General features: G+C 47.1%; 1 protein-coding gene across 10 annotated transcripts in view; it reads left to right on the top strand.

The window, feature by feature from the left end:
- The first annotated feature begins 1,763 nt into the window (after positions 1-1,763).
- CACNA2D4 (calcium voltage-gated channel auxiliary subunit alpha2delta 4) overlaps positions 1,764-12,393 on the top strand; it is a 126,136-nt gene continuing 115,506 nt past the window's right edge. For 7 of the 10 annotated variants that reach the window (XM_045830605.1, XM_045830604.1, XM_045830603.1 and 4 more), the window contains exons 1-4: positions 1,769-2,184; positions 5,340-5,421; positions 7,167-7,283; positions 11,572-11,631. In XM_045830605.1, coding sequence (XP_045686561.1) covers positions 2,021-2,184; positions 5,340-5,421; positions 7,167-7,283; positions 11,572-11,631 — 423 coding nt within the window. In that variant the 5' untranslated portion in view covers positions 1,769-2,020. Of the gene's footprint in view, positions 2,185-5,339; positions 5,422-7,166; positions 7,284-11,571; positions 11,632-12,393 lie in introns of all 10 variants that reach the window. The other 3 variants (XM_045830600.1, XM_045830602.1, XM_045830601.1) reach the window with 3 other exon arrangements.

Genomic DNA, 12,393 nt, shown 5'->3' with positions numbered 1-12,393 from the left:
GGTGCTACAGTGAGGCACAGGGCCAGGTTCTGGGGGGTTGGGAGGCGCTCGACCTGGAGGTGGTCATCTATAAAAGAAAAAGAATACAAATTACAAATACAAAAATAGATGTAATATTGAATATTTATTTATAATAAAAAAATCATCCCCCCAAAATGTTAAGAAGTTGATGAATACCACAAGAATCACAACACCTAGAAAAATTACAATTTTTTTTCATTAATTGCTCCACATACCTCCGTAGTACTTTTCCTAAATTTGGTATGATTTATAATCTTGAAAAATATGCAAAATGCATCTGAAATAAAGGCATTCATAGGAACAACTCAAATACACTTAAACATCGCTGCCATGTTGTATTGAGCCACATAATTGTGTAACCAGATGCCTCTGATTCTACAACATTGACTCCCTGATGAGTATGTGTAGGAGTTCTGTCACTGGAACACTTGCTTCTTCAGACATTTCTCTGCGTTGGTGGCAATTTTGTGTGCCATTTTGCTGGAACCAGCAGATTTTGTCAGGATGAGATGTATCACATAGATTAAGAAGCACTCTGAGACATGGAATGAATAAACTGTGACATCACATCCAGTGCTCGTGTAGTATTATCACCAATTTTGACGCACAAACGCAAGAATTTTGATCAAATTCCATTTTGTGTAATTTCCATGGGAAGAGAAGACAATGTATGGCCTGTTCATAATTACCCTCATTCAATATCAACTGCTTTCCTAACAGAAGAGAACTGTTTTGGCCAGACCTTGATTTGGCCAGACAACCAAGTGCTCTATGGGCAATTTCATTTGTTGGATCTCTGGAAGACTCTACCAGACTAGCTTCTGGCTTAGGGTATTTCAAACCTTATTTTTCCTCCCCTCCCATGTACTTCCAGTGGGGGCCGCTGTAGGATGTTCATATGGGTAATGAACTGCTGCACCTGAGTGTCCTAATGCAGGGGTGTCAGCACTGTGGGTGATAAGAGTGTTTCTACACCAGGATGACTGGAGATAACTTGGCTATACAAGGAAGTAACTGAGCTACCTAAGTAAATCCCACTAAGCCCTAATTAAATGCTTCCCCAGCTCATCTTTCTCTTAGTTGGATCCTCAAAATGTGCACAGCCACTACACATCATCCAACTGAGGTGAAATCAGACAGAGAAGAGCTGGAATGGAAAGAGACAGCGGTCTTAACCAGTAGTGGTCAATCTTCCTTTTGTATATATTAGGAACATGTTGCTGAGAGGGAAGGACCCTGAAGCATCGTTGGCTTTCTGGCAAATGTGCCCCTAGACCAGAACCAGGAGCAGGTACAATGTGGGGTTTGGGGAGTCCCTAGGATGTTGACATGGCCAAAGTCAGCATTGGAGACATCAGCCAGAAGTAGACTCTCAATTCTGTCCCCAATCTTTCCTGTGCTTCAAGAGCCCCTGAAAACAGGACTGGATGATAGGAACATTCCAGGGTCACTCACAGGTTTAAGGAGAGGATCTGTTGTAGCTCTTGGTAGGTTGGAGCTCTGGGCAAACATCAGCTGATATCCTAGGCTAGTGTCACAGTATCCTCCCTTTGGGTACACAAGGACTGCCTCTTTAAAGCGGGAAAGTATACTCTGACCCTGCACTGGGCAAGCCCTGTCTTCTGAAATCAGAGTAATCCTGCTGAGGTCCCTCCTGCCACCCCCTCTTTCCTGCTGTCAGCTGGGGGATTAGAGGAGAGGCCAGTGGATTAACGGGTTCATTTTGTCACAGCCTCCCCTGCCACAGTCAGCCCCTCTCCTGGAAGCCTGCTAGGCAGGTAAGGTGTCTCCTCTGTTATCTGCGGGGAAAAGAAAAAGCCCCTTCTCTCACCAGGCATTACAGCCAAGACCGGACTACAAACCAGGAACCCCAGGTTTGCTAGGACTCGAAAAACAGAAGGCTTGGGGGCATCCCAAGGGTCTGAATAACAGGCAGACAGAGCCCATGGTCTGAGGCTGCTGTCTCCTCCCCACCTACCCTGATCTCAGCAGGAGCAGCATGCCTGGACCTCCCAGGTTGTCCCCAGACCCCAGCTGCCCCTACAGCAGGATGCCCTGGGGCCTGGGGCTCTCCCCGTGGAAGACTGCAGTCATCCTGAGTCTGCTTCTGTCCAGCACTGCCCTGTCCCCCAGGTCAGGGCAGACCAAGATTCCTCTGGAAACGTAAGCATCCAATTCAGCCCCCACCCCATAAAACCCTTTCCTCCTTTCCTCCTTTCCTTCCTCCAGGCAGACCTCAATCCTCTGCCCTGCCCACCTTTGATCTACCTCCGGGCTCTCCCCAGGCACTTAGATGACCCACTCTCCTTTTTTTGCTCCAAAGACCTGTTCTTCACCCTCCTCTCTTCCAATGGGGAGCTCCACCTGCCCCTCCCCAAACACCTGATGGTTTTAAGCAGACCTGATCATCCGCTTACTGTCCTCACCGGGAAGGCAAGCAGCATCTCGAGTACAGGCAGGGCGATGTTCCTTCCCAGATAATCGCTGACATGAGGTGACTGGGAGTGGGAGCGGTGTTGGCTCGAAAGGATCCTTGCAGCTCCCCAAGGATTGTTAGAAAATTCATTTTAACATTCTGAAAGGGTACAGTAGTTTAAATCAACAAAATGGCTCATGCAACCAGGGACCAGGTCAAACTGGACTTCAGTGGCTTCAATATGCCCTTTCTATGCCTTTCTGCCTCCTTCCAGGCCCTGGTTCTACACCCTGTCATGAAGGCCAGGTATTAGTCATTTACATGTGGTGTAAATTTAAATTACTGTGCAACCCCTCTGGGAGTATCTGTTTTTAGTCCTTGGCTCTGGTGGTTCCATTAAGAAATTTCCAATAAAGTGGGAAACAAAGTGCTCTAGCCTAAATAAAGGAGGTTACCTGCTTAGTTCATATCTAAGTCCAGCCATTCAAGTACAGCATGAGAGTCAGGCTATCAGAGCCAGCTGTCAACCTCATGTGTTAACAGAAGAGGGGATGGGGCACCAGAGCAACACATAATGTTGAGCTCAACACACTTTGTTGAGCTTTGTTGATCAGTAGATTTGAGCAGTGCTGTTTTCATCTTTACAAAGACACACTTAGTTCACACAGCCGTTCAGTGAGGTAGGTAACAGTGTTCCTATTCTGCAACTATGGAGTTGAGGCAACTTCCCAGGTTCATGTAGCCAGTAAATGGAAGTGCTGCAATTTGAACTCAAGTCAGCCTGGCCTGTGTGCCACTGTTATACCCAGAGCAGCCTGTAAAACTATCTGTTGTTGAGGGGGCCATTGAGAATAATTCTCATCCCTAGAATATACACCAACTAATAGTAGAAGGCAAACTCCAGGATGGCTGGAATCCAGGTCTTGATTGAGGAGAACTTTGGTGGACCAGTGGCACAGAAACCTCCAGAGTCACTGAGATTGAGGGCCCCAGACACACCCATGTCTGCACCTGCCCACTCCCTTGGAGCCGGGTCTCCACGCAGAACCTTGCTCCGCCTCCTCCTTCCCACTGGATCCTTCTCAGTCTTTTCCACCCTAAAGACCCCACATTTCTCTCCTGTGAAACTACTCCATCCTGGCACTCAGCCCTCCGCCTCCAATGCCTGCCTTGGCTTCTACTGCCCTCCCAAATCTGTCCCCACCCCAGTCTCAAAGACCCTCATTGCCCAATCCAGTAGGCATTTCTGCACTTATTTCCCTGGACCTTTGTTTCAGACACTAGCCTCTCCCTTTCCCTGGAGTCCCAATGCCTCCACTTCCACAACACTGCTCTCCTGGGTCTCCTTGGGCATCTATTACCTCTCTTTCTTAAGTGTCCCTTTCCCTCTGCCTGCCCCTGAGATTGTTGGTGTTCTCCAGGGCTTGTCGTCCACTCAGACCTTCTTATGCTACACACTCAGTCCTGGAGCGAGCCCATCTGCTCAGAATTTCCACTGCCACCACCATACTAATGACTCTTAGCCCTGTGTCTACCTATTAGATTCATGTATCCATTGCCTATGGACAGCTCTTCCTGAACATCATGAAAGGCTTTAAATTCAAGTTTGTGTCTTTCAAGATACAGAGTGATTGGTGCTTTCTAGAGTTGGACAACACACAACCTGCCCAACATACAACATAGAATATCACTCTACAACATAGCCCTGCAACAGAAACCTCACATTCTACATGTCCCAAACTACACTCATCACCTTCCACCCTCCCCAACTTGCTTCCATGATATTCTTAATTTTATTTAATAATACCACTATCAGCTCAACCACCTAAACTAGAAACCTAGAAGTCATGTTTGTCTCCCTCAAGCTCTTCCAAATCTATTCGTCACACTAAACACGGGTGTCCCTTCAAACGCCTATTACTTTATCTGTATATGAAAGGACGGCCCTCTAATGGAAGGTTTTACAAAGGTGAGGACTGAGATGTGGTTCCAGGACTATGTGCAGGGCTGAGCATTAGGATGTTAACAGATACTGGTTGAGTGACTGAATAAATGCTGATCTCGAGATGATCATGTGGGCAAACCCCCTTTGCTCCATCTGGAGAGGCTCAGACACAGCCTGTGCCTACCCCCACCAGCCTGTCCAGATGGTGAGATTTTGATGTCCTTCTGGGGACAGACAAGAGATCAGGGCTTCTCCCTAGGCTGCCTCTCATGCCCTCACTGCCTGGCCTGCCCTCAGCAGAAGCAGAAGCAGCTCAGAGTCTTTTCCTCTGCTTCTGTGCTTCATGCTCTCTCTGAGGTTTCAACAGATGATGCAGCAGCTACAATGACCTTGAGCAGGGAACACTAGAGAGGGAAGGACTCACTGAGAAGCTGCTGCTGTGCCCAGGCAGGTCCTGTGTCTGTCCTCAGGGTCCTCTCTGCCCTGCCCTGGGCCTTTCCCCAGGGTACAGCCCCTTCCCCTCCTCTGTTCTCCATTCTCCAACCATAGACCACAGCCTTCAGGTGCGTGCAGTCAGGGTTTGGTCTAGCTCGTCAGCCCCTGCTCCCCACCCCTCAGTGGGAGACCCAGCCAAGGCTATTCAGCACACTCAGTGCAGTTGCTGAGTCCCTGGTGGGTCCCTGCAGTCTCCTGATCTGGCCAAGAGGGGCAGTAGTTCTCTGTGTGTGTTTTTCTAGGTGTATGTCAGTGTGTATGTGTTTGTATGTGTAGATGAGTGTATGCGTGTTAGTGTACAAGCCTCTATGTATCATGTTTGTCTCTGTGTTTATGCATGTGTACATCAGAGGATGTCTGTGAATATAAATGCTTGTTTTGTATGTGCATGTATATCTATATGTATGTCTCTATGTGTGTGTATGTATGTGCATATACACATATACCTTCATGGCTCCACAGGGTCAAGCTGTGGGCAGACACCTTTGGCAGAGACCTGTATGACACTGTGACCAAATACTCGGGCTCCCTCTTGCTGCAGAAGGTCAGTAGCCCCCTCCCAGGGAGCTCACAGTGTCAGAGGGCAGTCAGCCAGGGAGCCCTTCCACAGAAAGGGGCAGAGACTTCAAATCCCTAAATGTCCAAGCTGTGAGGGGACTTAGAGATCACTAATCCATTCCCCTAATTTTCATATGGGAAACTGAGACCCACAGAGGGGAACAATTTACCCAAGTCACAAAACAAGACAGTAGGGCAGTCAAGGGCATGGTGTCAGTTCAGACCCCTGGAAACAGAGGTTAAGATGGAATGGACAAACAGGAGATATTGCGGGAGGAGCTGTGCAGTGCAGAAGGGTGAGGAAGCAGGAGTGAGCAGACTGGGATGCAGACCTGACACCTGTGAAAGGGGTCAGGGAGAAGGAGAAAGGGTAAGAGGGGCTTCAGGCAGCCATAGGAAAGTCCTGCAGGAGCTCCTTGGGCAGGACAAGCAGGCAAGCTGGTCTGTGACCTCTGCAGAGGGAGCTTCCATATATCCAGTTCTCAGGTGCTCCAGCCAGGCCTATGGGCTACAGAGCCCACATGGACCCCAGCAGAGCTGTGAGCCAGTACTTGGCTCCTGGGTAGGACATGGGGCCCAATGGAAAAGACGATGTACCAGCCCCTACCCTTACAGGTTAATTGTTTTAGTGCAGATTGACACCTAGCTGTCCTCTTACCAGATAATAAACAACCTGATTTTCCTCTGATATTTATAACTCCCAGACCAGTTTTAAGAATAGCTTGCCATTCTCAATCATTACCATTTGCTAAAAGCTTTATATTCAGGATTTAATTCTCCTCACAAATTCATTTTTTAAATGATGCCAAAAGCAACTCTCAAGCTTTTATGATTGCACACGAATACCATGCAGCCCCAGCCTGTATCCCCTTCCCTGCAGCTCACTGAGTAAACTAGGAGGAGCCAGGCTGAGCCCCCTATCCTGTGCCTCCACAGGCCACTGTAACAAAGACAGCTCAGACCAACTTGCCATTCACACCACACTCCTACTTTGCAAAGCAGTGTTTCATTCAGTGTTCTCATTTGTGCCCTCTAACCCCAGGTGAGAAAGATAGAGCAAAATTATGTGACTGTTTTGGGTAAAAACATTCTCTAAGTCTATGCATTCTAGAACATTCCCTAAAGCCATGCCAATGTCACATCTTGCAGATGAGGAAACTAAGTAACTTGCCTAAGGTCACATGGCCAATAGGTTGGCAAACTGGGTCACTAGACATTGGTGATACGCACACTCAGCCTGGACAGTTGAATTCGATGCCAGCTCTCTGAACTCTCCCAGGCTCCCTGGCAGTTTGTCAGGTGACGTCAATACCTGTCGATGCTGAGCTTGGTGTGGGCACGATGTACATCATGGGGTGCTGGGAAAAGATGAACTGATGCTCAAGGAGGCATCACAGTCCACATAAGCATCCCAGGGAAGTCTCAGAGACTTGGCTGTGTGACCTTGGTCAAGTTTGTTGACCTGAGTCCCAATCTACTCTCTCCTCAGGATATTAACCAAATGTGTCCAGAGCCCCTGAAACAGAGAGGACATTTGATAAGAGGCAGCTATAGTCATTAGTGGGGGATATTCGGTGAGGAGGTGAGGGCCTGTCCTTGCCTCCAGTTAAGTAAACAAGACCCCATAGTGTGAATGCACTAGTTGAGAGGATGGAGGCCACATGTAATTAGGTACCACACAACCTGGTGCCAGATGACAGGTGCCCGTCTCTCCCACATTCCCTCTTACAGAAATATAAGGATGTGGAGCCCAGTCTGAGGATCCAGGCGGTGGATGGCCTGGAGCTGGTGAGGAAGTTCTCAGAGGACATGGAGACCATGCTACGCAGGAAAGTGGAGGCTGTAAAGGTGCTCCAGGTCCTATGATCTGTGGGGGGACCCACCCCAGCCCCTGTCACATCAAAAGGACCCTCACTGATGTCATGACCCTGCATCCTCTCACCCACCTCATCCTTTTCTTACCTCATGAGCATCAGCCTTGAATCCCCATAAGCCAAAAGGTCCTTGTAAAGGAGGAAATAACAGGAAGCAAGGGGAGAGGAGAGGGTTGGGATTGGAGCTCTGCCTTAGAGAACAGAGTCCTATGCAATAGGATCAGCCTACAGTGTCAGGAGGGACCCTGCATCATGAAATTATATTCAGCGACTGGGGAAGAGCAGGTCAAAATGAGAGCTGAGGAGTCCTCTGCTGAATGAATGGGTGGGTGGGTGGGTGGTGGATGGATAGATCATGGGTGGGTGGGAGTATAGAGATATGGAGAGCATACAAAGTAAAGCTCCCTCCTCCTCTCCCCTTTTTTTCTTCTACTTACCCCCCTACCCTGTCCCTTCCTGCCATATGGACCCACTCTTCATGACACCCAAGTGCTCTGAGGGCTTCCCAGAGAGCGTAGGTGCTTACAGTGATGGGAACCCTGCTCAGGTGATCCATCATGGCATATCCACCATGCCTGGCTTGGCCTAGTTGAAACAACATGTCACTTCCTTGGCATGAAGTGCCTATGGGGATATGATGGGGACCGGGATATGATGGGGACCTGGATGATTGGAAAGACATAGTTCCTTCTCCACCCAGCCAGAAATCTGGCCATCTAAGACCAACATTGTCCCCACAAAAGTTTCATTTTGGAAGCCAGAGGAGAGCAGTAACTGTTGGAGAGGAAGCTGAGGTCAGTGCCAAGGGTAGGAAGTGTGGGGAGTGGAAGCTGAAGCCTGGCCAGCCTGCTTGCCTGTCTCCCATGGCCCCCATCAAAAGGACCATCTTGGGAGGAAAAGCTGGGGCCACCCTTCCCACATAACTGAAACCAGAAGACCAGCATTCATGCTGCCTGTCACATACCAAACCCAATAAACAGAGACAGGGATTGAATCTGTATGGGCACTTTATTCAGATGGCTGGTGATCTGAGAAGGCAGAGGGTTCATACCCTAACAGACCATGTTATGTTTTCTTCCAAGCCAGCCTTTTTATAACAGAGAACAAAGTGCAGTAAGGGGTTTTGAAATTCAAAGAAAATTAGATTTAGAAAAAAACTACAGTATTGTCGCCCTGGGCAGTTAGCTGTTCCCAGAGGCAGATGGTCCTCTGTCTGTCCCTGGAACACAATGGCCCAGATGCCTCCACTTGTTCCCCAGGCGGTAATCTTTAGTGGTGTTCTAAGAGGTCAGCTGTCTCTCTCTGGAGTGGTTGGCCTTATCTGCAGTTCTTGAAACAATAACTTTAACATATGCATTACCTATTAAGCTTATTATCTATTTACCTTAAACTAAGATTTTCAAACTCTTGAGTCCCCTATCACAACTTGCAACCTCTTTTTTTCAAGCTTAGGGGCAAGGGATCTTAGCATGAGGAACCACTGAGAAGATACCAGGGGCCTTGGAGAGCCCATTCTGGGCCATAGCAGGGAGACACTGAGCTCCCACACAAATAGCACAGCAGTACCGCCTACCTCCTTCAGTTTACAATGCTGTGTAAACCACTTTCCTGGGCAGAGCACAGACAATGGAATGCAGGAACACACACTTCAGGGGCTGGTCCTTGAGGTACCAGAGCACAGCAGTCCTGGCCCCCTCCCAGAGGCCTGGCTCTGGGCTCCCAGGAGCTCCAGTTGTGCTGTATCTTTCCCACAGCTTCAACCTAGGAAACCCAATCAAACCAGCGCTTGCTCTGCAGACCTTCTCCAAGCACCAGTCCCTGCTGCCTGCTGGGGGTTCCCTGGGAAGCCACAGCTATGGATCCTTCTATAGGAATGCCCATGGGGAAATTTACTGCAAAGTAGCACTAAAATAACCTTGGCCGTGTGGAATTTCCTTTTTTTAAAAGTGTGTTTTATTGATTATGCATTACAGTTGCCCTATTTTTTTCTCCCTTTTATCTCCCTCCTCCCTGCAGCCCCCTTCCCACCAGCATTCCCCTCCACCTTAGTTCATGCCCATGGGTCATACATATGAGTTCTTTGGCTTCTCCATTTTCTATTCTATTCTTAACCTCCCCTTGTCCATTTTCTACCTACCATCTATGCTACTTATTCTCTGTACCTTTTCTCCTATTATTCCCCCCCCCCATTCCTCTCTGCTGATAACTCTCCATGTGATCTCTATTTCTGTGAATCTGTTTCTGGTCCACTTATTTGCTGAATTTGTTTTTGTTTTTTTAGGTTTGGTTGTTGATAGTTGTGAATCTGTTGTCATTTTACTATTCATATTTTTTTATCATCTTCTTTTTCTTACATAAGTCCCTTGAACATTTCATATAATAAGGGCTTGGTGATGGTGACCTTTAACTTGACCTTATCTGAGAAGCACTTGATCTGCCCTTCCATTCTAAGTGTTAGCTTTGCTGGAGAGAGTCATCTTGGATGTAGGTGCCTGCCTTTCATGATTTGGAATACTTCTTTCCAGCCCCTTCTTGACTGTAAGGTCTTTTCAGAAACCAGCTGCCAGTCTTATGGAACTCCTTTGTAGGTAACTGTCTCCTTTTCTCTTGCTGCTTTTAAGAGTCTCTCCTTCTCTTTAATCTTGGGTAATGTAATTATGATGTGCCTTGGTGTATTCCTCCTTGGGTCCAACTTCTTTGGGACTCTCTGAGCTTCCTGGACTTCCTGGAAGTCTATTTCCTTTGCCAGATTAGGGAAGTCTTCCTTCATTATTTTTTCAAATATGTTTTCAGTTTCTTGCTCTTTCTCTTCTCCCTCTGGTACCCCTATGCTTCTGATGTTGGAATGCTTAAAGTTGGCCTGGAGGTTCCTAAGCCTCTCCTCATGGTTTTGAATTCTTGTTTCTTCATTCTGTTCTGGTTGAATATTTATTTCTTCCTTTTTCTCCAAACTGTTGATATGAGTCCTGGTTTGGCCCTGTGGAATTTCTTCATCACATCCTAGGAACTGGGGGTTGGGAATAGGGAAGTTAAGGACCCTCCCACCCAATTTATAAATTCAGAGAGGCTTAGTGGCTTGGCCCTGACAAAACCAGAATAGGACCTCAGGTCTTCTCCTCTTTTTTCCACATATTTATTGAGGTATAATTGACAATAAAAATTGTATATATTTATATTCAGCAGCTGAAAGGTGGAAACAACCCAACTGTCCATCGACTGATGAATGGATAAACAAAATATGAGATATCTATAAAATGGAATATTATTCAGCCATGAAAAGGAATGCAGTTCTGACACATGTAAAAACACAGATGAACCTTGAAAACATTATGCTCAGTGAAAGACTCCAGATACAAAAGCTCACATACTGTATGATTCCATGTATGTGAAATATGTAGACTAGGAAAATCATTGACAGAAAGCAGATCGGTGTTGCCAGGAGACAGGGAGAGAGAGGAATGTGAGTAATTATTTAGTAGGTACAGGGTTCTCTTTGGGGGTGATGAAAGTTCAGGAATTAGATAGTGATAGTTGTATGATATTGTGAATGGTCCTAATGCCACTGGATTGCACACTTTAACATGACCAGAATGTATTTAAATACACACACACACACACACACACACACACACACACTTAAATTTATTCTTTTTAGAGCAGTTTTAGGTTCATAGAAAAATTGTGAAGAAAGTACAGAGAGTTCCTACATAGCCCCTGCTCCTACAAACACACAACTTCCCCAACTATCAACGTCCCCTGCCAGAGTGGTACCTTGGTTTAACAGATGAACTACATTGACACATCTTTATCACCCAAAATCCATAGTTTACAGTAGGGTTCACTCTTTGCGTTGTACATTCTGTGGGTTTTGACACACACATAATGACATCCATCAGCCATCAGGGATCACACGGAATAGTTCCACTGCCCTAAAAATCCTGTTTTCCACCTATTCATCCCTCCATCCCTACTAACACCTGGCAAACAGGGATGTTTTACTCTTTCTATAGTTTTGCCTTTTCCACAATGTCATGTGATTGGAATCAGGTAGCAGGTAGCCTTTTCAGACTGGCTTCTTCCACTGGGAAATATGCAGTTACCTTTTGGCTAGTGTGAAGAGTGCTGCTGTGAACATTTATGCATAAGCTGTCGTTTGAGTACCTGTTTTCAATTCTCTCGGGTATGTTTTTAGGAATGGAATTTGAGAACCACCTGGCTTCCTTTGGCCCACTGATTCTCCCCTTTGTGTTCCTGTCCCTCAGAATCTGGTAGAGGCTGCCGAGGAGGCTGACCTGAACCATGAATTCAATGAATCTCTGGTGGTGAGTGCTATTGATTCTAGAGCTCCTGGTGATGGACAGTGTCATCTGAGTACAGGATATGAAGAGTAGGCGGGGCAGCACTATCTTTTAATGTGCTCAGGATTTGTATGAACCTACAATAATTTGATTCTGAAATGCTCCAGAGTCTTTTGTCAAGGGATTTATGGGCCAGGTAGGTGAGACAGCAACCAAACCCTGGGGCTGGGCATGTAGAGTGGCAATCCACCTTTCTATAGTCATTGATCACCCAATGCAACATGCTAGCCTCTGCCCAGATAAAGTCGAGAAGCTCATAGACCAAATAACTCTAGCATGAGGCCTATACAGGTGGTCAGGTGGGCACATTATAACTCTATAACATGCCCATACAGGTGGTCAGGTGTTCCCACAATGCAGAAAGGAAGAGGAGGAGCTCAGAAAGTCTCTCAGACAGGGTGGCCTCTGGGCTGGCCCAGGCTGAGGGGGATTGAGCAGCTGAAGGCATGAAGAAGGGGTTTCTAAGCTGGGTGAGAAGAAATAATAAATACACAAGGTTGAGGAAATTGCCAGCAGTCAGCTCTGTATGTCTAAGGGATGGTGAAGCAGAACATGACTGTAGTAAAGATAGGGCTCTGGCCTTTATTCAGCCTGAAAGGCACGTATTGAAGGTTTTGAGCTGGGGAGGGACAGACCCAGATTCATGGCAGCACTATTGTGATATGGGCAAGACATGGTGGGGGTGGGGTGAAGGTGGGCACTGAGGGTGCTCTTCAAGTCTGAACC

This window comes from Phyllostomus hastatus, unplaced genomic scaffold (genome assembly GCF_019186645.2).
Source record: "Phyllostomus hastatus isolate PE091 unplaced genomic scaffold, TTU_PhHast_1.1 phas_contig_152, whole genome shotgun sequence".
Classification (NCBI taxonomy): domain Eukaryota; kingdom Metazoa; phylum Chordata; class Mammalia; order Chiroptera; family Phyllostomidae; genus Phyllostomus; species Phyllostomus hastatus.
Note: the sequence above shows the minus strand (reverse complement) of the source record. Positions and strands in the feature narration are given on the sequence as shown.